The sequence below is a fragment of the Podarcis muralis genome, chromosome 7 (assembly GCF_964188315.1).
Source record: "Podarcis muralis chromosome 7, rPodMur119.hap1.1, whole genome shotgun sequence".
Taxonomy (NCBI): Eukaryota; Metazoa; Chordata; class Lepidosauria; order Squamata; family Lacertidae; genus Podarcis; species Podarcis muralis.
The window spans coordinates 42295861-42321910 of NC_135661.1; the positions used below are offsets into that span (position 1 = coordinate 42295861).

Below are 26050 nucleotides of genomic sequence, written 5' to 3' on the forward strand. Positions count from 1 at the left end.
GTGAGTCTCGGTTGCTGTTGCTTGTGCACTGTCTCCCTAAGCTGTCCCCCCCCCCCCCAATTCTCCTGGCTTTTCAGCCCAATAACAGATGGCCTTCAGTCTCCACCTGCATAGCCTGTCGTCCCGCTTTCTTAGTCCAAGCAAGTGTTATTGCTGGCTTGTTGTGGGGTTGTCCCATGTGAAATGATGTCTTTGGGGGGCTGGAAGGGAGGTCCTTTAACCAGCTGATCTCTCTCCCCCCCCCCCCCCACTCCCAGCTGCATGTGGGTTTATCCTTTTGAGCCAAGAGGTAATGAGACTCTTCTCGTGCGAAACTGACCTTTGGGAAAACAGGATTGAGTTTCTACAGAGTCGGTCTTGTCTCAAAGACCTCCTAATAATAGTGTGATTGGTGATAAGAGCTGTAGACACAGCAACTGGCCAGGCCTAAGGTTGCAGGTTCAAGTGACTTTCGCAAGGTCAGATGGAGAATATTTGGGGAAGGAATTGCGAGAAAGGGATGCCTCCATTCTTACTTCTCAGCTCTGGGTCTCGTTCTCCACATCTCTTCCATGTCCCCCCAGCTGTGGCCATTGATAACTGGTAGATGGTGACTTTGTTTGACCCTGAAATGTATTTTCAGTGCCAGAACCTGCCCTTGGGGTATGTGAAGTACAGAAGAGGTTGCTTCTGAACATGTGCAAAGTATATTTCTTTCATCACTTTCCTTGCAAACATGGCACACCGCATATCCCTTTGGTGATCACCAGAATGTGGTCAATGTTTTCTGTGTAGTAGTGGGGTTCCCTTTTCTCCTTTTTGTTAATCTGTGCAGTTAAAAATAACACTATATACGTAACATTTCTCTGACTGCTATATGCCATGCTGGCATAGGGCTCCGGTTAGGCACTGCTGCCCTATAGACAAAAATTGCTTCTATCTTGTGTACTACAATATGAACAGTGCTATCATGCATTTTACGGTATATAAATCTTGAAAGATGGCTTTGATTATATTGGAATTTGAAAGTATCTTGCTAATAGCCAAATAAAATCTATATTCCTCCACTAAATAGACACTGATTCAAGCATCACTCAGCAACTGTGTGGCTACTTTTCCTTGAATTACGTTTCTTTTTATCCAGCTTGTCTGAAGCATTTGCCCTGAGCACAAATAACCCCCCAGCTGACCCTCTTTTTCTAGGGACAGTCCCTGCTGCCTGATAAATCAGTATCTTTATTTTGTCTTCATTTCTTTGCCTTTTGTGAATGCCTTGTTTTTTTGTTTTTGTTTTTTTAGAGTGAGTTGCTAGCATTGTCATTCATTAGGGTTACTTTCTGGAAACAATTTAAGACATTTTTGTTTTGACAAGATTTTCCAGTTAGATTGTTAAGTCTTCGCCTTAGGTTTTCATTTTGTGTTGTTTTTAAACCTTTACTTGATGGTTCATGTAATGTTTATAAATTATTTTAGGTATTTTAAGGATACGCCTTGCGATATATACGTGGAAGGCAGTCCACAAATAAATAAAAAATAGGATTCAATTCTCTCTGTGGGGTCTCATCTTTATGTGTGAGGGGATGGAGAAATATAGAGAAATCATAATTTAGTGTGACAAGAGCAAACTGCAAGCAGTTTTGGGCTTGGACACCCCATTCTCCTCCTCGGTTGTGGCATCAAGGAGGTGTTTAGCTGGTTTACCTTTTAGTTTAGATTAACTACAACTTATTGTGTTGCCCACACCCAACTGTGGTTAATCTTAACTATAGTTTTTTTTTGAAGCAAGCCAACTTCAGAATGTAGCTTATGATGATGGCACATTTTAAACAGACCATAGTTAATAAGATTAACCTCAGTTGAGGGTTTGTATGACACATTGAACTGGTTAATTTAAATGTAGTCCTGCAATATCTGGAGGGCAATAGGTTCCTCATCTCTGTGTCCAAACACATTCTTTGTCTGCAATGCATATGCATGAACACTAAGATTGTGCCCAAGTTCACTTTAAACTGTTGCTAACTGTTTGTAGCATAAATTTGACAGAGTCGACTCTAGTACACAAAAGCTACTGTCATAAAAATAAGGTGTTACATTAGTCTGTGTTGTTTTTGCTACAGTGAACTAATGTGGCTACCCCTCTTGAACTTAGAACAATATATCTTTTTCTAGCACATTTTCCACCTAAAGAACACCACCTTCTTGGCAGAGTAGGATGAGCTACTGCAGAATAAAATGCAGTGCAACTATACAGGCAGGTGGGAGTAATCAACTGGCCAAAATTGGAGCGGGCACAGTTAACATAAATACCAAGGTTTACAGCCTCTCCAGGTATCCTTTTTATTGTCCGTTCATGATTATGTGTGCTCATGATGGGCTCAGGCCAGTTATCCACTTTGCTGCTTTCACTACTGTTTGCAGAAGTTTCAAGGCAGACACACTGCTTCATTTCCAATTGGTGCATGTCCCATAACTTCCCACTGAGCTATTGTAACTTTTTATTCTACCAATGTTCCGGTTTAGTTGTTTATTTTTGCCCCACTTTTGCTACTCCATAGTGCATGGGTGTCCCTCTAGATCAGGGATCAGTAACCTTTTTCAGCCGTGGGCCGATCCACCGTCCCTCAGCCCATGTGGTGGGCCAGACTATATTTTGGGGAAAAAATATGAACGAATTCCTATGCTCCACAAATGACCCAGGGATGCATTTTAAATAAAAGCACACATTCTACTCATGTGAAAACATGCTGATTCCTGGACCATTCACAGGCCGGATTGAGAAGGCAATTGAGCCGCATCCGGCCCCTGGGCCTTAGGTTGCCTACCCCTGCTCTAGATGACAATGATGCAATAAGAAGTGGCACTAGTATTACATCAGTAACATGTTGCAGAATATATCCTAAAAAAGACACACACACACCACATTCTGGAGGGGCCATTAGTCAGGAGAAGTGTGTGTGTGAGAGAGAGCATCTGTTTGGCAATAGCCCTTGGACCTATTTCAGATACAGTCATACCTCGCGTTGAATACGCTTCGAGTTGAGTGCGTTTGAGTTGCGCTCTGTGGCAACCCGGAAGTAACGGAGCATGTTACTTACTGGTTTCGCCACTTGTGCATGTGCAGATGCTCAAAATGACGTCACGCGCATGCACAGAAGCGACGAAAAGTGACGTGTGCGTGCGCAGATGTGCCGTCGCTAGTTACTTTTGTTTCTAAATGCGAACGGGGCTCCGGAATGGATCCCGTTCGTATCTAGAGGTACCACTGTATAGCGCTTTATCTAGGCTCCCCAGCACCAAAAACAAACAAAGTTAGGAGCTATTGTATTATAATTTCTGCATTGGCCTTAGAATACCCAGTGCCAGCCAGCCAGGAGAGGGCCTGAATTTCCAAATGGCCTCTCAAGAGGTGGAACATTTTGGCTTGTGGATTCTCCTGTTTTGGGTGAACCTTCAGCACCGCGTCCAGGCACAAGACCTTTTGTGGAAGATTTGCAGTGGGGTTGAAAGTGCTGGGAGGAGACAGTGGGTCGTCAAAGGGGAAAGTAAAATCCTTTTTGTTTTGCCACATTGGGTGTGTCTCAAGTATGCTCCTTTCTCATGCCTCTTGTAACTTCTATTCCAAATATAGTTGAGCTATTGGTGCTGGAAAAAAGCCAGGAGAGGGGAGGGGGATCAGTGCCTTCAGCCAAACCCTCGCTGCAGGCCTTTTGCTCATATTTTGCCCCCAGATGGACAAGGTTGATCTGGTAATCGTCCTTCTTCATTTTTTCAACTAACAACAGTAAGAAACAAGCAGTATTTGCTATTACAGTATAACACAAACCTACGCAGCCAATAGCTGTAAGGTGCTGTGTGTCCTGGCCTTTGAGGCTGGGACCTTAATTAGTAACTGCTTCGAAAGTGCATACGCTGGAGAAGAAAGGGGCTTTCTTACAGTGAGCTATTTTTTTTAAGGGTCTGTTACAGACCTGTCATCTGTAAGCCCCCACCCTAATTGGCTTTACTACTGTGACATCTTGGGATACAGTGGTACCTCGCAAGACGAATGCCTCGCAAGACAAAAAACTCGCTAGACGAAAGGGTTTTTGGTTTTTTGAGCTGCTTCGCAAGACGATTTTCCCTATGGGCTTGCTTCGCAAGACGGAAACATCTTGCAAGTTTGTTTCCTTTTTCTTAACACCATTAATACAGTTGCGACTTGACTTCGAGGAGCAACTCATAGAACGTGGTGTGGTAGCCTTTTTTGAGGTTTTTAAAGACTTTGGTATTTTTGAAGCTTTTCCAAAACTTTCCCGACACCGTGCTTCGCAAGACGAAAAAACTCGCGGAACGAATTAATTTCGTCTTGCGAGGCACCACTGTATTCTCTAAATCAGTGGTTCCCAATTAGCTAATTACCAAGGACACCCTGCTTTTCAAGAGTCAAGCCACGGACCCCCTACTTTAGAAAATTTTCATAACCCTATGTTAGTTACCTCTGCAAAGCAATTTTTTTGAACAAAATGTGGGATAGCCCCTAATAAGCAAGGGATTTTAGATATAGAACTAAAAAAGAGAACAGGGCTCAGTGAGATCTGTTTTTCAACATTGTGATATATCAGCAGCTAAACATAACAATATTCTGATATATCACGATGTCTGGAATTGGAGCTCAGGCATGGGGATGAGGGAAGGAGCAGTCACAGAGATTGGGTGGGTGGGTGGGGGGAGCAGAGGAAGCAGAGTCATCTCCACACATGGTTTGAGTGGGAGGGGATGGGGGTGCATCAAGCCACTGTCAGTGGGGCAGCCAGCAGTGGCAGCCAGCAAAGATGTGTGTCCACTCTGGCTGCTGCTGCTGCTGCTTTCCTGCTGACTAAAGCTGCTCTGCCTCAGTCCCAGGGGAAGGTAGTGCCACCGTGCCTTGAAATGAGGGCGATCAGCTGCCCTGTTCTCCGTCGGCATGAGGGGAAGGCAGCACCCTGCAATCAGCTGCTCTGTTTTCCCTCAACATGAGGCATAGGTGCCAGGTGTGGGGGGCCCTGGGTGCCCCACACAATATTCCCCACCAGTGCTTTTTTCTGGGGAGATACAGGGGTGCGCATACCCCTAAACATGTTGTGAATCTAAGTTTAGCCTCATTGAGGGGCAGTATTTCAATATGAATAGGAAAATGAGAGTAACCCTTAACATTATTTTTAGGGGGGGAAGCACTGCTGGGCACCCACAATTTTTTGCACTGGGGCCACACATACCGTGGAGGGTGGGGCACAGAGGGAGCCTGCTGTGTGTGGCCCTGGATGAGAAGACTGCCTTGGCAGCATCCTCAGGCGGCGCTGCCCAGCCGAAGAAAGGGGTGGCAACACTGCCACAACTCTCCTCCTTCTCTCCACCTCTGGGTCAGACCTGACCCAGGACCGGAGCTGTGGCTGGGCGCAAGGGAGCTGGCAGCTCCTGCACGCAGAGCCCTGTACAAGACAGAGGTGTTGCCAGGTCAAAATCGTTATCGCAGTGTGATTTCAAAACTGATTTTGGCCAATATATTGAAAAACCACACTGCTCTAAATGCTCTAAATGTCCGAACTGCTGGATGCAAAAGAATGTTGCTGAATGGTGTAGCTTTGGTTTACCTGGGGGAAATCTCACAAAGGGCCAGGGTAAAAAAGATACTACTTATTGGTATGAAGCGCGGTATATTGTTGGAATACACCCCCCTGAAGCTCAGTGGGTCTCTGTCACCATTTCTCAGCCTAACCTATCTCACAGGGGTGTTGTGAAGGTAAAACAGGGAAGAGAGAACCATGCATGCTTTACTGCTTTTTTGGAGAATGTGTGGGATTAAAAATAATATTAATAATAATAAATAGGCATGCAGTGGGAACTGAGGCAAGATTTATGAGAGAGCAGGGATGCTAACGCTTGGAATGCAATAATTTGCTACAGGAAGAAAACGAAGCGCAGTCCTGGAACTGAAGCAATGCTGAACGTAATTCTGCGGTTCCTGAGTGGGTGGATTCAAACTGTCTCTTACCCCCTAGCACTAGTGTTTGTGGTCACCCTGTGTCCAGAATGAAGTGGGCTTAGTTTGCTTGAAGGAGGTTCTGCATACCAGTGACTCTTCAGCTGACGGCCAGAGAAGTTGCTCAAATCCAGCCTCCGCTTGGGAAAAGTCTGGCTTTGCTTCATTGGCACAAGAGGGGCCATTTTTGTTCCATGAGCTCATGCATGTCCTAGACTTTGCATTTGGCAACCATCAAAAGAGTTAGTGGGCTTTGCAGCCTGGTGCACGACTTCCTTCAGACTTGTTCAGGCTTCCTTGCTGCCTCCCAGCTTGTTATTGTAGCATGTTATAATTTAGCACCCAGAGCCAAGCTGGTTTGCCTCTAAACCTCTGCTTGCGGGCTGAAATGAAGACTGCTGTAGCAGCACTGGGTGCAGTTTGGGGAAACATTAGTGCAGGGTCGAGTTCAAGGAGAGCAGTACCTGGGATCCCAAGGCTGGTTTGCAAGGCAGGGAGTTGCCAGAAGTAGGGATGTCTGAGAATTCTGACGAAAATGGGAGCTGAAATTTGCAGTGTTCGCCTATTTGTCCCGTGTCTGACGTGGAAATCAATCCAGCAATTAGAATCAGTGTTCAGTGTTGTTGTTTTCAGTCTGCAAATGATACAGAATTATTTGTAACTGATGACATCCCCTGCCCACAATTTGCATTATGTTTCCTTTGCATTGAAATGAAAGGTGGGGAATGATGTAATTCAGAGGATTTCAACCTTTTTGAGTCCACGGCTCGAATGACCAACTACATTCTTTCTGTGGTACCCCTGTGGGGCTCAGGAGCCCATTTATGTCACCCTTTGCCTGCAGAGCTGGCAGCCTCTCACTCTTTTCCAAACACCCTCCCTGGTGGAGTGTTCCCTCAGCCTCCTCTCCTCTCTCCTCTCCTTGGGAGTCCCCTTGTCTCTGAGCTGCCCCCCTCCCAAAGAGAGGTGCCTCCTCACACTGCCCCACAGGGGCCTGGGAAGCACCCCCGGCCAGCCCCAGAGGCATCATTTGCCTGGGGAGCTTGTGGCCCAGGCTGCTGCAACAAACAGCTGTGGAAGCCTTTGGGAGGCAGAGATGCAAGAGGGCATCAGAGGAGGGAGGGAAGGAAAGATGGACAGAGGCCAGTGTTGCCCTCAGCCCCCCTGACCATCATTCAAGGCACCCCAGGGTGCCACAGCACAATGGTTGAAAACCACTGATGTAATTAATTGCATAAAATGTTACCATAACAGTCAATGAGGCAAATTCAGTTTGGTCAGAAGCCAAACTGTAGTAGAATGAGTACAGTTCAGGATAGAAATCAGTGCCTTCTTAGGTTCATCTTCAGAAGGGACGGCTAGAAGGATATGCTGCAGCCTCTGATCCTTTACTTGATTGGGAGTAACCCCCCTTGCTTTGGAGGGAGTGTGGGGTGCTCAAGTAGCCCACCTGAGCTGCTGAAAGAAAAGAAAGCAACTCTCCCTTCCAGATGCTGGGTTTTGGAATGATGATTTCACCCCCCTGCATAGTGCTCAGCTGCCAGGGCATGAGTCCTGCATGGCCATGAATATTCTTCTGCAGAAGACACTGGGAAGTGGAGGGTGGGAGATGGAGGTAGCCCAAATACCCTATGTCCAAACCCATCTCCTCCTATCATTCAGGTGTGGGAGATTTTGGTGGGTTTGGAAGGGGGAGAATGTAAAAAACCTATTAAAATTAGGTCCGAATGGAGGTGAGGGCCAATAGTTCCTTAAATTCTTTTATTTCCCCTTGAGTAGATCTTGTAAACTTCACAATGAATAGTTAGGTGCATTCCCAAGTCCTAACATTTCCTGCTAGGTGTGGTTATGTTTGGCATGACATAGGTGCATTTTTAAAGCTTCCGGAGGAGCAATTACATTGAATTCATATGGTAAACACAGGAAAGGCTGTGCCCACTTCCCCTTTGTATGAGAGTGTGGGGCATAAGGCTCTTCTGCAGTTTATGGGATGGGCTTTGGGCAGTGTAAGAGAACCCCACCTGGGGTCCTTCCTCTTCCTACATTGCAGCTAGTGACTTTTGGTCCACCTGAGAAAAAATACAGTTGGTCAGTCTTGAAAACCAGGGCTTGTGACTTTGCTAAGGCATGCTGCATTTTAAAATTCAGGATATTGTATAGTGTTTTGTGAATGAAATATGCAGCAACAACAAAATGGCTCTGCATCTGTAGGTGCGAACACATTTCCCAGTGAGGCTTGCAATAGTAACTTGCTTGGCTGCCTGTGGCGAGTCAAAAATTTCCCCAGGTGATCAGACGAAGAAACTTTTGAATAACAAAAGAGGGTGGTTCTTTTTCTTTTATGACACCATAATGCCACAAATGTAGGCACCAGCATGCAGGCTACTAAAAATATTTGGAGACCTAATAATTTTTGTAGTCATATTTGCAAGGCTGGTTACGGAAGGGATGCTTGTGGTGTCTAGTACAGTGTTTCCCAACCGGTGTTCCGCGGCACACTAGTGTGCCGCGAGACGTTGCCTGGTGTGCCGTGGGAGGGAGGCGGGCGAGTCGGGCGGCGAGAGGCGGGGCGGCGAGGATCCGCGTCGAGCCGGGGGCGGCTCCGCGGTGGTGGTGCCGAGGTTTCTCTCTCCATTCTCCCCTCACACACACACACAGGAAATAACACAGGATCAGCTGACAGGACCCGGCCAATGGGGCGGCGGCGGGGCAGCGCGCGCAAAAGGGAGGAGCGCGAGACAGCGGACGAGGAGGAGGCCGGCATGTCCGGGCAGCAGCAGCAACAACAGCAGCAGCAACTCCCGGCGACGGCTCCTCAAGCCCCGGGCAACCCTACTCCCTCACCGGCCTCGGCCGCCCTCCTGCTCCACCCGCCGCCGCCTCCCCCGCCGCCGCCGGCCACCTCGGCCCCGCCGCCGCCCCCTCCTCCGCCCGCTATCGCCGCCACCACCACAACAGCCACCGCCGCCTCAGCTGGGCCCATGCCTGCCGGGAGCGGCGGCGGCAGCAGCAGCAGCAGCGCCCCGGCGCCCTTCCCTCCCGGCGTGATGCTGCGCGCTGACGTCACGGGGCTGTAATGGTGGTGTGCCTCAAGATTTTTTTCATCAAACAAGTGTGCCTTTGCCCAAAAAAGGTTGGGAAACACTGGTCTAGTATTCTGTTGCAGGCCACCCCACCAAGTCACAGGGAAGGACAGGTGTATCCATAGCTATTAACAATGACAAGAGGGACCTGTGCGAAGTGCTCCATCTGGGTTTTCTCCCTGCAACCTCCCCCACATAGATTTCTGCATATTCAGTCCTCATTGGCCTGTTTTGGGGTGCTTTCCCTTCTTATGCTTCCCAACCCCCATATTTTTTTTGGTTGGGTACTTTATGCAAACTTTGGGTACTTCTACCTCCCGCTTCTGCATGGGTTTTGGCTGTTTTGGTTCGCTCTCTTTATATATATGCCACAGCTAAATAGGACCTTCAGGGACAGTTTATCTTGGGGTACCAGATGCTGGAAACAGATGACCGGGGGAGGTCTGTTGTCTTCAAATGCTGCTGGGCAGAAGCATCTGGCTGGCCACTTTAGAAACAGGAAGCAAAGCCAGGTGGGCCTATGTCCAGCAGCTCCAGCTGGGCTGTTCTTGAGGAGGCAGCTGCCTTGCTGGAGTTGCTCCTTACCGAACTTCCCTCCTCTGTGAAATGTCAATGGCATTTCTTTGCAAGGTTTATAAAGCGATGCCTGGTGTGTCTTAAGGAGGAGTTTTTCCTCCTGCTTCCATAATACTGGATTCCAGAGGGGGGGGGTCATTTGATGAAGCTGAATGTGGGGAGGTTCAGGACAGGCCAAAGGAAGTACTATAGGACTTCTTCACACAGCGCAGAGTTAAACGATGGAATTTGCTCCCACAAGATGTGATCACTGACTTCCAGCTTAGGTGGCTTTAAAAGCAGAAGCAGGCAAATTCATGGAGGAAGAAGAGAAGTCTAGCAATGGCTGCCAATAATATTAGCAAAGCGGAGCCTTCAGGATCAGATGCAGTTTACCCTGAATGCCAGTTGCTGGGGAGCAGCAACCGGAGAGAGCTATTGACTTATTGGGGGCTTCCCAAGGCTAAACTGGCTACCACCATGAGAAGTGGGATGCTGGTCTAGATGAACCCATCTTGGTCTGATCCAGTAGGTTCTTATATGTAAAAGGAAAACACGGCAGTGTAAGCTGAGCAGAGATTTAGGGCACAGGGTTACCTGTGCACATCTTAGACTGGTATCTACCACAGCTTGCCTTTGTGTCTCTCTGGGAATGTTGTCTGGTGTTTGCGGTGTTTCTGATTAGATAGCTGCCTGGGCAGATAAAATTTCCAGACACACAGGGTTGCAGCTATTTCATGGCTATCACAGGAGACTGCCCTGAGGCACTGCATCACACCCTTGCTCCAAATTCCTCCACCAAGTTCAGGGCTGGACAGATGGTTTCACTCCCAAAATTAAACTAGGTTTTTTTGTTTTTTGTTTTGCCTAAAAATAAACCCCAGTAAAGAGGAAAGTTGATATTGCGATTGCAACAGAGTACTTACAGTCAGGCGATGAGCCAGTTGGACTCTGAATCCTCTGTGGCAAGAGTGCATGTAGTCTGGTCCATCAGAGAGCCTGTGGACCCGGTGCTGATCTCTAGAATGTGAGGTGCTGGGACCATCAGTTCTTTCTCCCACTTACATACAGTTGCAGTTACTGACTGGTGGTGGGGAAAGGAGTTTTACGCATGTAACGCTTAATTTTTGCGCCAGGGTTCAGCCACGGCATCTGTTTTCAATGCCAGATCCCTGGAAACACGAATCATAATTTTAAAAATAACATGGAAGCATCTCTGATTAAGTTCAGAGTGCATTCCATTTTTCACTCACTACAGAAAATCCCTACGTAGTTAGGAGAGCCACAGAGGCAGATATCCAGCCCATCTGCACACACGGGCATCTTCTTCTTGAAACAGAATCAGGACAGACAAAAGTAATTCTTTACACAGCACGTAGTTAAAACCATGGAATTTGTTCCCACAAGCTGTGGTGATGGCCACCAACTTGGATGGCTTTAAAAGAGGATTAGACAAATTCATGTAGGAGAAGACTGCCAATAAGTGGTTGTGTGAGCTCTCTCTTCCTCACACCAAATCTGGGTTCTTTGATCTGTTCAGAAAAACCAGCCATATCAGCCGCTATGAAAGCAAACAGAAACTAAAGTAACCATTATTTATAAAGCCCCTGAAAACCACTAGAAGCTGTACAAAACATTATTATGAACTGGCCAGGTGAGAAAGAAAATAAAGTTTTCTTGCTCTGCTTACCCACCGTGAGCTCTAGGGATGGAGAAGGACTGAAGAGGGGAATAAAACAAGACAGGCTGCATATGGCAGCCTTTGCCACTCCAGTGCTCTCCAGACAGGGGAGTCGACTTGGGCCCCAGGTTATGGGTGCCCAGTGTGTGTGATGTCATGACGTCACATTGCAACATGACATCACGCGCACACCCTGGCCTCGGAACTGAAGGAAGGCCTCCGTCAGCATCTCTGAGGCCTCACAAGGCCTTGGACAGGACTTCTGGTGCTTCACGAGGCATCAGACATTGCATTGGGGGCCTTGCAGTGTGGGTGCTGAGCACCCACAACAATATTTTTGTGGGTGCTTAGGCCCCCAGGGCTCTCTATAAAACATCTCCTGATGTTTTACACCACAACTCCAATGAGCCCCAGCTGTATCTAGTCTAAAACAGAGGTCAGCAAGGTTTACCTCGCCTGGGCCGGTTCACTCCAGCAGAGATCCCTCTGTTGGCCAGATCGCACACCCATGATTTCTGGCGTCTGTGCAGACGCAATTTCCAGTGCCTGCACATGTGCAGACTTGATTTCCGGCACGGCAGAAGCGAGTCCCCACGTTGGGGACTCACCAAGCGGGTAGCTCGGTTCTGGGGTGGCTCATGGGCTGGTGAAACGACCCCCGTGGGGTGCTTGTGGCCCATGAGCCTTAGGTTGCCAACCCCTGGTCTAAAACATCTAGAGGGCACTTGATTGGGTAGATTGGAATAGAGTGTTGGATGTGGAGTTTTTAGAGGCCAGAAGTGAAAGAAGATTGAACAAATTTCTGGAGGTTAAAACTATCAGTGGCTACTAGCCATAATGGCAATGCTCTGCCTCTGTGGTAAGGTAAAGATAAAGGGACCCCTGACCCGTTAGGTCCAGTCGCAGACGACTCTGGGGTTGCGGTGCTCATCTCACTTTATTGGCTGAGGGAGCTGGCATACAGCTTCCGGGGCATGTGGCCAGCAGGACTAAGCCACTTCTGGCGAACCAGAGCAGCGTGTGGTTCCCGCCGGAGCGGTACCTAATTATCTACTTGCACTTTGTGCTTTCGAACTGCTAAGTTGGCAGGAGCAACGGGAGCTCAGCCCATCACGGGGATTCGAACCGCCAACCTTCTGATCGGCAAGCCCTAGACCACAGCGCCACCCTTGTCCCTTGATACTCCCTGCAGCAGAGACCTACCTCTTTTTTGCAACTCAATATACATCAGAGGCATTGTTTAAATAACGCCTCATAATAACTTCAGACAATGCAGGTATTCATCCTACACTGGATTTTCTGCCCCTCCCAGCTCCAACTTGGTTCAGGATTCCACCAGCTCAGCTATCTTGTCTAGTTCTGATCTGTTTACAGCCACAATTAATTCTCTGGGTCAGACTATTGACAGCTGCTGTCACCTTTTTCATTTGCCATCAACCCAGGATTGGAAGAAAGCAAATGCAGGCTTGCCCTTTTAGATACTGGCAAAGTGTGCCGGGTCTTTAGCTGGCTTATTACTGAGGCTGGCTGTGTGTGCCCACTGTGGCACACTTGGGATCCTAAAGAATCAGCATAGTCAACAGGTAAATGAAGCTTAGGTGGGTGAGAGGTGCAGGCAGAAGGTCAGACATGGAAATGCTTAATTGTCTGCATACGTCCATTATTGTTTCACACTCCCCCTTTCTCAATCCTTTAAATCTCATTCCTTGTACCGGGAAGCAGAAGTGAAGGGAATACTGTTGCAATCATGTCCTGCTTGCGGGCTTCCCAGAGGCATCTGTTTGATCATGGTGAGAAAAGGAAGCTGGACTAGATGGGCCTTTGCCCTGATCCAGCAGAACTATTCTCAAGTTCTTGCTTTTGTTCTGAGGGCTGCTGCTGTGACCTGCAAGCTGTGATACTTTCAAAGTCGTAAGCAAAACACTTTCAGTTTCCTCCTTTGCTTTTTAATGATTAAAAAACAACGACTTACAATTGAAGGAGAGGCTGTCACATATCTAAAATGCTAAAAAGAAAGTTCAACTCCCCAGCTTCTCAAATCTGTAAGATTTCTCCAAATATTGAAACTCCGATCGATGAATTTCTTTTTCTAAAAGCTTTCACTGTTTAAAACAAAAATGAGGCAAATCTTTTGGACATGGACCGCAAATTCAGTCTTTAATGTTGTCCTGCTTGGCATTATTCCCACAGTAAGTTGACTTAAAACCTGCTTGTTGTATTTCCTCCTTTCCTTTCCTCCATCAACAGCACTGTTTATAATTGTTTAGCACACAGTTAAATTCCTGGAAGTCTTTGCATTTATAAGTTTGCATATGCTTAAACTAAGATTTTGCAAATGGGCTAGAATACAACCCTTCCCCCCCCCCCCTCTGGGGCTGAGAGTGAGCTTAAATGGAAGGATTGGATGTGTAGGTTTATTTGTTTTTTGCAATAAAAACTGGTTGGTTTTTTAAAAAACAACAGAGTCCTGTCTGAAGAATAGAGTTTTCAAAAGATGTCTAAAAGAATGCAGGGATGACTCCTACCAGAACTCTACAGGCAAGGAGTTCCACAGGGCAGGACCTGCCACACTAAAGGCTCGGTCCCCATTAAAGGCTGTCCTGTCTAAACCTCAGGGACTTGGCACCACCAGAAGTTCCCCATCAGAAAACTCAGTGATGAAGATGGAGCAGAAGGAATCAGGTGGTCGTTAAGAGACTTTGGGCCCAAGTTGTTTAGAACTTTGCGAATTAACACAAGAACCTTGGGCCGATAGCAAATTGGCATCCAGCACAGTTCTCTCAGCAAAGGAATAATGTGTTGCCAGGAGCCTGCTCCTGTGAGTAGCTCTGGCCGCCACATTCTGCACCAGCTGGAACTTCTGGGCCAGACAGAAGGGCAGGCGAGCTCCCCATCAACAGTGTGCTGGTATTTCTAGACAGAGGGAAGGTGTTTCAAAGATAGCCCTCCTCCACCTGGTGTTCTCCAGATTTCTTGGAATACTTCCTGTATCGGGAAGTTTTTAATGTTTGACATTTTAATATTCTGGTGGAAGCTACCCAGAGGAGCTGGGGAAACCCAGCCAGATGGGCAGGGTATAAATAATAAAATACAGTCATACCTCGGGTTACAGACACTTCAGGTTGCGCATTTTCGGGTTGCACACTGTGCTGAACCCGGAAGTACTGGAATGGGTTACTTCTGGGTTTCAGCGCATGCGCAGAAGCGCTAACCACACTTTGCGCATGCACAGAAGTGCCGAATCACAACCCGTGTGTGCACAGAAGCAGCGCTGCGGGTTGCGAATGCTGCGGGTTGCAAACGTGCCTCCCGCACGGATCACGTTTGCAACCCGAGCGTCCACTGTAATAAAAATACTAATACTAATTAGCTCCCATCTGCACCTCTCATGCTGGCTGGGACTGGTGGACCTTGTAACCCGAAACACCTGGGAGGCACAAGGTAGAGGAACAGCAGTTCTGAGAGATGTTCACTTCAAACCCATCTTGCTTTGGAGCATTCACTTTTTTCTGGGACAAGGTGGGGTATGTAGGAGGGATGTCAGGTTCCCATCCCTCCCTCCCTTCTTTCCTTCGCATAAACCAGGGGTCAGCAACCTTTTTCAGCCATGGGCCAGTCCACTGTCCCTCAGACCATGTGGTGGGCCAGACTATATTTTGGAAAAAAATATGAACAAATTCCTATGCCCCACAAATAACCCAGAGGTGCATTTTAAATAAAAGCACACATTCTACTCATGTAAAAACACGCTGACCATCCACGGGCCGGATTGAGAAGGTGATTGGGCCACATCTGGCCCCTGGGCCTTAGGTTGCCTACCCCTGGCCTAAACAAAAAGCACTCCTTTTACATTTGTGAATGGGAGGAGATCCTTATAGTGGAGTGAGGAGACAGGCAGGCAAGCAGTGCAGATAGGCTGCTTGCTTTGGAGCTTAGTATGAGAGGAAATGGCAATATAGCTATATTTCTCCACCACCATCACCACCACCTTACAAATTTGTCATGTGCAGACTGAATGTTGGAATGCTGATAATACCTGGGATTTAGATTGCTCTTGTGAATATCGGGAGCATTTTGCACACATTATCTGGCTGTAATCTTCAGAGCAGACCTGTCGCACACCTCAGGCCACCTGGTGGGTGAGATTCAGCCTGACTGAACGCAGCCTCAACAGCCGCTGCTCCATGTGTGCTCTTGTCTTTGAATGGGGACTTGCAGGGCTTTGGCCCAAAAGCACTTGCTCGCCTGACATACTAGCAACATGATGTGATGACAGTGCCACATCAAAAGAATAAGGAGCTGGCATTGTTCCAGCCATGTGGAGTCAGCTGCAGAGGACTTGTTGAAAAGACAGAGGAGCAAAGAAGTGGTGACAGTCCCAGTCGCTTTCCATCTGCTCTTCTTTCTCACCCCGCCCCTTTCGCCTGGTGAATGTTTCTTCATTCTGGGAGAATGTGCACAGGTATTTCAGGGTGCAGTGAGGGGAAGCCCAGTGGGTTGGAGTCTATTGCTTAAGTGAACAGACACACTACAATTTTGCAAAAAAAAATCCTCCCCTTTCTGGCTGAAACTCTGATCCCTGCCTCCAACCTCCTCCCTCTTCCTCTTTTAGCGTTACAGTGGATTGATTTTTATTTTTATTTTTGTCCAGAAACAACACACGCTGCAGTTTACCCCCTTCTGCTTGTTGTGTTTTTCTGGTGAAAAAAGGCAGTTCTGGCAGCTGGCTGGTTGGAACGGGAAAAGGGAGACAGACCCAAAAAACCCATCTTCTTTGGTGCATTTAGAGTTGTGCAATCTTATGTTGGAGGAGCTGTTGGGGAAGGTGGGAGGGGGGTGGAGGAAAAAGGGAGGGAGGGAGAAATCTGACATGTTCTCTTTTCAAGTGATTACAGTTTGTTTTCTTAAGTGGTTGCATTAGTGGAAATTGGGCTGAGGGGAGGGAAAGTCTGGCTCTGCAAAGCTTTAGTAAAGAACCATTGCTAGGAGCCCCTGGGGAAAAAAGGGGCAGCTTTTCTTAGGTCATGTCCTTGTGTGTACCTTTTTAATTTTTAAGGGGGTGTTTGAACACCATGTGGCACCTGCTGTTCACATGCAGCTCATGCTGGTGGTCTGCTTGGCAGGAGTGGTTTGATAGCAGAGCTCAGCCCAGGGGCTTTGGCCTTTGAAAGGACAAGCAAGGGCACTGTAGTCACGTCTGTTGCTCTCCCTTTCGAGAGACGTCTTACTGGAAGGCTAATTTCCTCCCCTCTCTGTTTTGAAAAGTGATCTCCTCCCCACCCTGCCACTTGCCTTTGGTTCACTTTCACCTTCATTGTGGGTTTCCAAAGCGATTTGTTCGTAGAAAGTCAGAAAGGCAAGCCGAGCCCATGAAGCAAAACAGCACAAGCTGCAAAACCTCTCTCTGCGTATGTGTGTGTACATTTTTGTTAGCCTGAGGGCTGCATACACCCTTGGCCAACCCTGCAGGGTGTGTGTGCATGCCGCATGCCAGCAGTGGATGTGGTCACTCTACACTCTTGCAGGAAGAGACACATGAGACATGTGGCAGAAGACACACACACACACACACACGCACGCACGCACACCAGCTCCTCAAACCTTTATGCCCATGGACTCATTGGAAATGAAGTATAATGTTTACCCCAAAGCATTTGCATGTGGAAACAGTGTTGAGATCAGGATTGCGTATAACCACCCCAATACCATCATGAGCACAAATCATTGTAAATGAGCAATCAAAAGGACCTTTGGAGGTGGTGCAAAGTTTATGGGGCAGTTAGACAAAGTTGGCTATTTATTGAGGATTCATTCTGATTTGTTTGCACGGAAGTTATATGACACCAAGCCATTGTCACCCCACACTTTTCAGGGTAATTTCCATAACATAAAAAGTCCAACTTTAATTGTGCTGCCTGAATATGCCACTGTGTGATTGAATCTCACAGTCTGAAAGTACCCCCAGACTGGGGCAAGTCCTCCTGGGAGGGGATGGAAAAAACTGCTGCTCTGGATGTAGTCAACCAGAGCGATTTATATACTGTATAGCAAGGCTGATCCCTGCAGCTGAGCCATGTCTGGGTGGCGATGTCCCCACATCTGTTTGCTGCACCCAAAATGTGAGAAACAGGCAAAGCAGCTACCTTAAAAATGAATGCGTCTTTTCAGCACTTCCTCATGGCCACTGTCTTCATTGGGGTGGAACAAGAGGGGTGTGGAATTGACAGTCTGCCCAGAAGTGGGCATAGTTTGGATCTTTGCCCATTTGCCTCCCAAACTGTCCTCTGGATGCACTCTTATTTCGGCTGCCTCCTTGAACATGCCTCTTTTCTTCTCTCTCGCGCACTCTCACCACCCCAATTCCTGGTTTTGTTTTGTTTTTCAACAAGGAAATGCATATTAACCAGTGCAGGGAACATTTCAGTCCCCATGAATGTTTTATCTCCGACTGCTATATTTAAATAAAGCAAACAAGAAAACCATAGCAGGGACAGTTGAAACCAGCAGCTCCAGAATTAGAATGCATTAAGAAGTGTGACCCCATCTGCACTGGTCATTTGAAGCAGTATCATCCCATTTTAAACAGCCATAGCTTCTCCCCCAAAGAATCCTGGGAACTGTAGTTTGTTGAGGGTGCTAAGAGTTGTTAGGAGACCCCTGTTCGCCTCACAGAGCTACATTCTCTCTTTCTGTGGTTTCCAGCAAATGGTATTCACAAGCATACTGACTGATTGTGGAGGTGGAACACAACCATTGGGGTTAGCCATTCATTGCCTTACACTCCCTGAATTTGTCTAATCCTCCATTAATGCCGTTCCTGTTTGTGCCCTTCACTAGCTCTTGTGGAAGCAAATTCCACAGTTTAAATATCTGTTGCATGAAGAAGTACTGTACTTTCTTTTGTCTGCCCTTAATCTTCTAACAATCAGCTTCATTAGATGGCCCTGAGTTTATTTTTTAAAAAGTTATTTACTAAATTTCCATCTTGCCCTTCATCTGTAGATCTCAGGATGATTCACAATACAGTTCTAGTATTATGAGAGAGGAATCAAAACCTTTCTCTCCATTTTCTCTGCACCAGGCACAATTTTATACACTTCTACCATGTCACTTCTCAGTTGCCTTTTCTCTAAACTAAAAAGCCCCAAATGCTGTAACCTTGTTCTACCATATCCGTTTTTGATGCAAAGTATTGGTGGTGCTTTCTGCTTCAGGCTCCAAAATACCTTGACTGGCCTTTGGGGATTGTGTGCCTCAGTTGACGGAACCGGCGGGTGAGGCTGCATTTGCTATTCCACATAGTGGAATCTCAACAAAACATCATGCCACAGTATACCATTTACTGTCTAAAAGTGTCGTAGGCTAGAAAAAGTTGCATCACATTACAAGAACTCTGGTTCATCCAGCGAAGCAAATTGGCCGTGGACTCAGGATAGACAAAATAAAGCTTTTATTTTTCACAAACACATAATTAGCTCAACTGCCACAGGAAGTGGTGCTGGCCGCTGGCTTCAATACTTTTTAAAAGGGGGTTAGACAAATTGACGGATAGACAAATCTATCATTATATGTGCTAATCGTGCAGCCACAGAAACAAGAGCAAGACTGGAAGTCTGTGGCCCTTTGGGTGTTGCTGGACTACAAGACCTGCCACCTCTGACTATTAGCCATGCTGGCTGGGGCAGATGGTAGTCAGTACCATTGGGAGGGCCACAGGTTCCCTATACCTGGGCCCACTTCAGCCCTGGAGAAAGGATAGGGAATCTGGGGCCAGGGGTGGAGGAAGGGGGTGCTGTGGGGGGCGGGTCACCCCGGGTGTCATCACTGAGGGGGGTGACATTTGGGTGCCCCCCTACAACTCCCAAACCGTTGGGGGAAGGAATGGAGCTGTGCCACCTTCCCGCCTGCCTTCCCCCCTTCCCCCTTCATTTTGAAGCTCGGGGGAGGCTTGGGAGTTGCGGGCGGGCCATGTGTTGTTGCCCCTCGCTCCCAGGCTGCTTCTTGGAGGGGGGAGAGCCTCCCCCAAGCTCTCAAAAGTAAGAGATGGTGCCTGATCCAGCATGACTAGCCATGTTCTTGTGTGTGGGTCTTGTTTGATCACATCTGTGTTGTTCCACTTCTCTTGGGTGATGCTGGCCAACTCCAGAGAGAGCTTTGACCCTAGATAGCTCTCGCCTCTGTGGGCTTGGCTTCTGCTCAGATTTCTTAACCATCTTTCCTTTCACTCGGAGCCATCCAGAGGGAAACATCTGTGGCCTCTCTGTTCTCTGCCAGCCCTGCTGGGTGGTTCAGCAACAGATGATCAATGTCTGACCCAGGAAAATGACAGCTTGTTTGGGCAGCTTGGCAGGATTCAGTCCTTACCCGTGAGTTTGCCTCCTGTGATCATGTGGAGAGGGATGGAAAGACATAAAAGAAAAGAACCTGGAAAAATCCAAGCAAGCATTTGTTATGCTTTTAGGAATCTTCCTCTTTCCTTGCTATATTCCCCCCATTTGTGCTCATTGTGGCTGAAGCCCAAACAACCAGTTTATTCATCATTCATTCTGTTCTGCCTGTGTGACGTTTACGCAGTGGTTAGATGATGCCCGGTCTTTGTTGAGCATTTGTTCAGATTTGTTTATATGAAGGTTGTATATGGCAATAAGCATTCATCCTGATTTGTTTCTGGGGTGTTCCTGTTAGTCATTCCTTGACCCCACAGTTTTCAGTGCATTTTCACATCATTTCCCAAACTCCAAGAAGACCATTTTGCGGGTAGGGTGAGCTGTTTCAAGTGACTTTCTTGCACTAAAGACCTTAGGGATGTATTCATAACATGGCTAACATAAGTCCATTAATCTTGGTGGGTCTACTCTGAGTAAAATGTAGAGACAAGCCCTTTCATTCACTTTTAATTGTGCTGACTGCCTCCTTCTCTGCAGGCCCTTTTGAGTGTTAAAATCAGTGGAAGAAGCCTTCTTGGTTGTTCGGCCCCCCTCAGAAGTTGGGGGAGTGGGTAGCCTGGGCCACGGCAAGGGCGTTCTCTTTGGCAGCCCCTAAATTGTAGAATTTCCACCCCGCAGAAGTGTGTCTGGCACCTTCACTATACAGCTTTCCACAAATGCTGAAAACACACCTCTTTACCGTGGCCTGTGACATCTGAGATGTATATATTTTTAGGACACAGCCTCTTCCTGTGGATGTGATTCATTTTTAAAAACTGTTGTTGTTATATGTATTTATACTCCACCTTTTTCCTTGAAGGCAGCTTACAAATAAAAACAGGAACTGCTAAAAACAGAAAAATCAATCATTAAAATACAATTAGACATTGATAGGATTAAAACTCTATTGAATTTATAACCATTGCAACTCACCACGAAACCTGCTGGAGAAGGGTAGGTAATAAATATAATAATATTAATATTAACAACAACAACAAGCAGTAGCTTCCTGCATTTGCATGTCCGTCTGGTAAGCAATGTAACATGTAGCATATGTTATCCACCTGCCACAAGAGATGTGTTCAGAAGCAGCCAAACCTGTGCTAATTCTGTCTCTGTCTCTCTTTCCCCTCCTCTCCAGCATGCCTGTTCCGGTTCAACAGCCTCTCCCTCGTGTACCTTCTCTACCTCCTGCTTTTGCCGTGGTTCCTGGGTCCTACGGAATATACCATGAAAGGTAAGAGTTTTTCCACCTTTGTTTTTGTTTTGTTTTTCTGTGGGAGAATGGAGGATCTTCCATTCCCAACATGGGGCTCTTCCACACTCCTCCTGTCCTTTGCGTAGAAAGTACAGGTCCAATCAGTTTCCCCCTTGTCCCATGCGTTCTAGGCACAGGTCCAAGCAGCTTTGTCTTTGCCCCAATGCTTTCTCTCAGAAAACCCACTCTTTAGTGCTAAATTGGAACAAACGACACTTTGAAGCCTTGTCTCGCAGACCCTAGTCTGACGCTCTAATCGCTACACCACCTTGGCTGGGACCAAAGCTTGCGGTCTGCCACTGAGCTGTGGCCCTTCACCACATCTTGAAGCTGCAAATGCCATAAATTAGTTCAACCATTTTTTAAGAAAGGGCCTTCAGGCAGGAGTCTTTGCCATTCTAGCCACTTGGAGATGCCAAGGGATTGCACCTGGGATTCTATGCATGCAGAACATGTGCTCTGCCCTTCACCACATCTTGCAGAGGCAATTTCCTTAAATGAATTAAGCAGTTTAACAACGAGGCACATGGATCTGAACATGGATTTCCAAACAGCCGCACATATGACTGTGGATCCCCTGGCTTTGCGTTTCCGATCTTGGCCTGTTCTCCTGCAGTCCCTCTGTTGCTTGTGACAGGACCTGGTAGGGTTAATCTCCCTCGTTTCATTATCCATCCTTCACCTTCCCTCTCCCCCAAGGGAAGGCTTTGCTTTCCTCTCTGAGAAGCCCACCCCAAGGGGCTCTGAGCGTCTGTACCCTTCGCCTGTGTGCTCAGCCGCTCCCCAGCCATCCCCTGGCTGTGCGCCACAGCCATCTCCGGTCTCTGATAGGCAATCTAATAAACCCTTCCTGTTTGGAAGGATAGGGCTGTTTTGCCCTGCCCTGCCTGGTGACTGCTTTTGCTGGGAGCAGGAGCAGTCTGACCACCCAGCTGATGCACGGCAGGACACACACACTCCTTTGAACCTGGAAAGCAGGTCCTTATCTGAAGCGATTGGGAGGATTTGGGGGCATGTTCTGCCCAAATGTCAGACTGTGAACACATGTACATTTAAAGCACCCCTCCCCGAGAATCTTGGGAACTGTAGTTTGTCCAAGGCACCGGGAAATGTAGCTCTGCAAGGGGTAAACTACGGTTCTCAGGATTCTTTGGGGGGAGTCATGTTCTTTAAATGTATGCTGTGGGCTATCCCCCCACCACCCTGGGCCCTTCCTATTTTTAAAAAAGAATAATAGTAAGCAACCACAGAGTGAAAGCAGGGAAGAGAACAGTCACCAGCAACTTCACAAAACAAATGGAAAACTAACCGGCTTGGCACCCAGTCGGGCAAAGGCTCAGAGAGAGGTCACGGGGCAAGATTTAACATGTCCAACACACGGGATTAGCTTGGGTGTTAATCTGGAGGTGTTTGCTCTCTGTTCATCACATTCAACACCTAGGCCATGCTGTGGTCTGAAGGAGATGGCCTTGGAGTCCTCTAATGCCGTCCTGGAAGGAAAAGGATAACTGCTTATGTCTGACAATATCAATTTGTGCTTCTTGCAGACATGTGGCAGACTTGTCCCCTGGGTCTGCTTAACTGCTTTTGTTTGTTTTTATTTATTTAAAAGCATTTATAAACTGCTTAATATTTCAAAGATACCTAGGTGTGTGTACAGTCTAAAAAGGAAATAATTTATCATGCAAACAGTAAAACAAGAAGCCTAAAAGAGTGAAACGGCAGTATAAAAATAAGTAAAAATGTATCAAAGTAAATGTAACAGAAATTTAGAGGATTAAAAGGACATAAAAACAGTATCTAAAGTTATGCATCAGGCAAAGCCTGGGCAGGGTTTGAAAAGGAAAGTCTTTTAAAGAACACTTTGGTGCCAGGGGCTCCTACATAATGTGTGCGCGCGCGTGCGTGTGCGCACCACGCGCATTGATCATAGCTGTACAAATCCTACTGAATGCTTGAGATCTGGGAGTTTTTTCTGTTTGCACCAAGGTCCTACGTGTTACAGTAAGAGAGTCCACTCCCCCTTGGGCTCAAAAGAGCCCTCCACATTTCTTTGGATTACAACTCCCAGTAACCACAGCTAGCATTCAAATTGCCCTCAGACATCCATTTTGGCCCTTTCAGTTGGGATTAAAATGTTCTCTGCAACCAAGGAGCAGTGAAAGGCATCTACCAGTTTCATTTTGTATCCTTTTAAATTTTGCCTTCACCTCCCCTTCCTTCCTGAAATAAATTCAGCGTTACTTCTTAACATCAGCAGTACAGATTGTGCCTGGGAAGTTAACCAACTTTGTTCTCGCATAACTGGTGGGGCTATTTTACAGAGAGGTTTCTACTATCCTTGTAAATGATTTCTTTTGCTGGCTGGCTAGGAAGCTAAATTGCTAAATTGTAGCAATCTGATAAAGCTGGCCTTTATAAAGGTTTGGATATCTTTGACACCCCCTCTAAAAAACAATCTCCATCACATACACCACATCAAACTAGGTTTGCAAATAAGTTCACAAAAGTTACTAGTCCACATGACTACATTGCCTATCTGTGGTGTCTTAAGGAAAAAAACAAAGGCAACTAGGTAATGGATGTTTACAGTTCTACCCATGATACAGACAGGAGGGCAGAGAGGCTTCATTGGCTTCAGTCACAGTGCCTGGATTCAGACGTAACACTAAACCATGGCTTGAGCACTACGAGAATGAACATGGCCTTCCTCCTTGGGCTTGCCTGCTCCCCCTCCTCCTTGCACGCCCTAGACCGTTTAATATTTAACTATGGTTCTTGAATGCAAGTAGTTTTATAAACTGAGGTTTGAAGTTGGCTTGTTTCCAAGAACTGTGGTTAAGTTTCACAGGCTTAGGCTTGGGATGAGACACTAAACCGCAATTAATCTAAAATGGAAATGACAGCTTCCAAGCTCCTCATTGTGGCTGAGCTGGGGGTGGGCACAAGCCTGGAGAGGGGAGGCTAGACTCATAACAATAAAACTATGGTGAACTTGCCCAGTGTGTCTGCAGATATACTGAGATGCGGCAGCACATCTGGTACGGCACATCCTGGTGTCCTGTCTTTTTTTGCCTGTTTGTGACAATTTCAGCATCAAGCCACCTTCCAAGTGCTGTTCTGTTCTGCTTTCTCCCTCTCTCTGCCACTGGTAAAGTATATTTAGGAACAAGTGGTGGTGGTGGGGTGTGTGTGAATAGTGCTAAAGAGGGCATCTTCGAGTCTCCTTCCTTTTGTGGTCTCCCCTCTCCCCAGTCCAGGCAGGTTGGTGGTTGTCTTGTCCTGCCGCTGCTCCCTGGAGTGTTGAGGCCAGTGTTTAAAATTATAACCTGGCTTTTGTTCTATTCATAGCTGTTGGGCTGTGAAATGATTAACCAAGAGACCTCAAAATGAAGCTGGACTTCTGTACCTGGAAAGGGAAAGGGGCGTATGCAGGGTGGGAAAAGTTCAAGATGCTGAATATCCTGCTGTGTATATTGCAGATTTCACAAATTACGACAGGCATGGAATATATATCAAATAAAACAACAAAGTTTGCGAACTAGGTACACATTTTCCACGCAAAAGAAAAAAAGTCGCAAAGAGAATGGGAGAAAGTTAGTTTGCAGACTTATCAGGCTATTGTCCCACTTTAATGTTTTAGGGCAGGGTGCTAAGTCTAGCCGAAACAATCTCTGTGAATTTTGGGGGCACCAAGGACCCTCCTATCTTGTTACGCACGCAAGAGATTCTGTCTATCTGCTGCGCTCTGCTATGGAGTGTTGATTTCTTTGCTAGTGCCAATGTCTAAGCTTTGCTGCACCAGCCCTGCAGTGTGAATGGTGATGAGGCTCTTCCTAGGAAATAAATTTGGTGGCAGAGAAGTTCCCCTAGCCTAGATCTTGAGCGCTGTATTTGTTTGTTGTTATGGGGCTGAAAGTACTGTACTTTGGGGGGTGGGGTGCAAAGCTGTTCTGTTGGCCAAAGAACGACACTAAATACATTACCGTCCAGAAGCACTGGGAAGAAATTCTCATCCAAGCAGGCTTAAGGTAGCAGGGGAGATAAACTGTCTATTGCGTAGTTCTTAATCCCCAGCAATGTATGACTGGTGGGTGTGCTGGTCTCTGGACTTTGTTACAGTGGTACCTTGGGTTAAGAACTTAATTCGTTCTGGAGGTCCGTTCTTAACCTGAAACTGTTCTTAACCTGAAGCACAACTTTAGCTAATGGGGCCTCCCGCTGCTGCCACGCCGCCGGAGCACGATTTCTGTTCTCATCCTGAAGCAAAGTTCTTAACCCGAGGTACTATTTCTGGGTTAGCAGAGTCTGTAACCTGAAGCATCTATAACTTAAAGCGTCTGTAACCTGAGGTACCACTCTACTGTACTTTAAGTAATGCCTCTTGCAAGTGGTCAGAAATCTTATTCTTCATTAAGGGTTTGTGCAAATCCAGTTGATGCAATGTGTTTGGATCTCCTGGGTAGCTTGCATTTTGTACCAGGTGAAGGATGGACCGACGGTTTGACTCAGTATAAGCCAGCGTTATACATGGAAGAATTAAAGTATGAGTTTTGTAGCCGTAGAAAGAAGGGGAATACCATTAGGGCGTCAAGGCCAGTTCTCCGCCGTGGGTGGAAGCCTTCACACATCGGACCATTTTTCTATTCTGCTCCCTCCTCTCCAATGGCCCTACGTTGTGCCTCTTGCCTCTCCGACATTGAACAGATCCATAACTGGAACCACCACTAATGGCTCTACCTGTTTAAATATTTCATGGGTTTCATGCCATCTGAGCCTCCCTCCCTCGAAAGAGCTAGAAAGCAAACTTACGGTAAAAAAGAAGGAAAGAAAGTGAAGATTTTTTGGAAGGGCTGCTCCCCTCCTCTCGGGCAGCTGCCAGTGGTCCCCTCTAGGGATACTCTGAATGGCTGAAGGAGAGTCTTCTCTCTCTCTTTTTTCCAGTCTGGAGAGGAAAATGTGAGCTCTCCTCTCCCCACCCCCTTGCGCCTCCCCCCGCCTCCCCGCCCCATCCCCTGCCGGCAGCGTCCTTAGATTTATGAGGCGTATGCGAGGAGCACAGGGGGCTTA

At 47.1% G+C, this 26050-nt stretch overlaps 1 protein-coding gene and 1 long non-coding RNA gene across 6 annotated transcripts in view; one reads left to right on the top strand and one right to left on the bottom strand.

Annotated features, from left to right (window-relative positions):
• PIEZO1 (piezo type mechanosensitive ion channel component 1 (Er blood group)) overlaps positions 1–26050 on the top strand; it is a 121423-nt gene that overhangs the window by 35831 nt on the left and 59542 nt on the right. For all 4 annotated transcript variants that reach the window (XM_077931593.1, XM_028739961.2, XM_077931594.1 and 1 more), the window contains exon 2: positions 20864–20959. In XM_077931593.1, the coding sequence (XP_077787719.1) occupies positions 20864–20959 (96 nt within the window). The remainder of the gene's footprint in view (positions 1–20863; positions 20960–26050) is intronic.
• Positions 18730–25934, bottom strand: LOC144328408 (uncharacterized). 2 transcript variants are annotated; one of them, XR_013393633.1, is made up of 3 exons: positions 25793–25934; positions 22290–22470; positions 18730–20569 (listed from the first exon to the last, which is right to left on the bottom strand). It is a non-coding gene; the product is annotated as an uncharacterized LOC144328408 (long non-coding RNA). The 2 variants fall into 2 exon arrangements; XR_013393632.1 differs by having other exon boundaries at positions 18730–22470.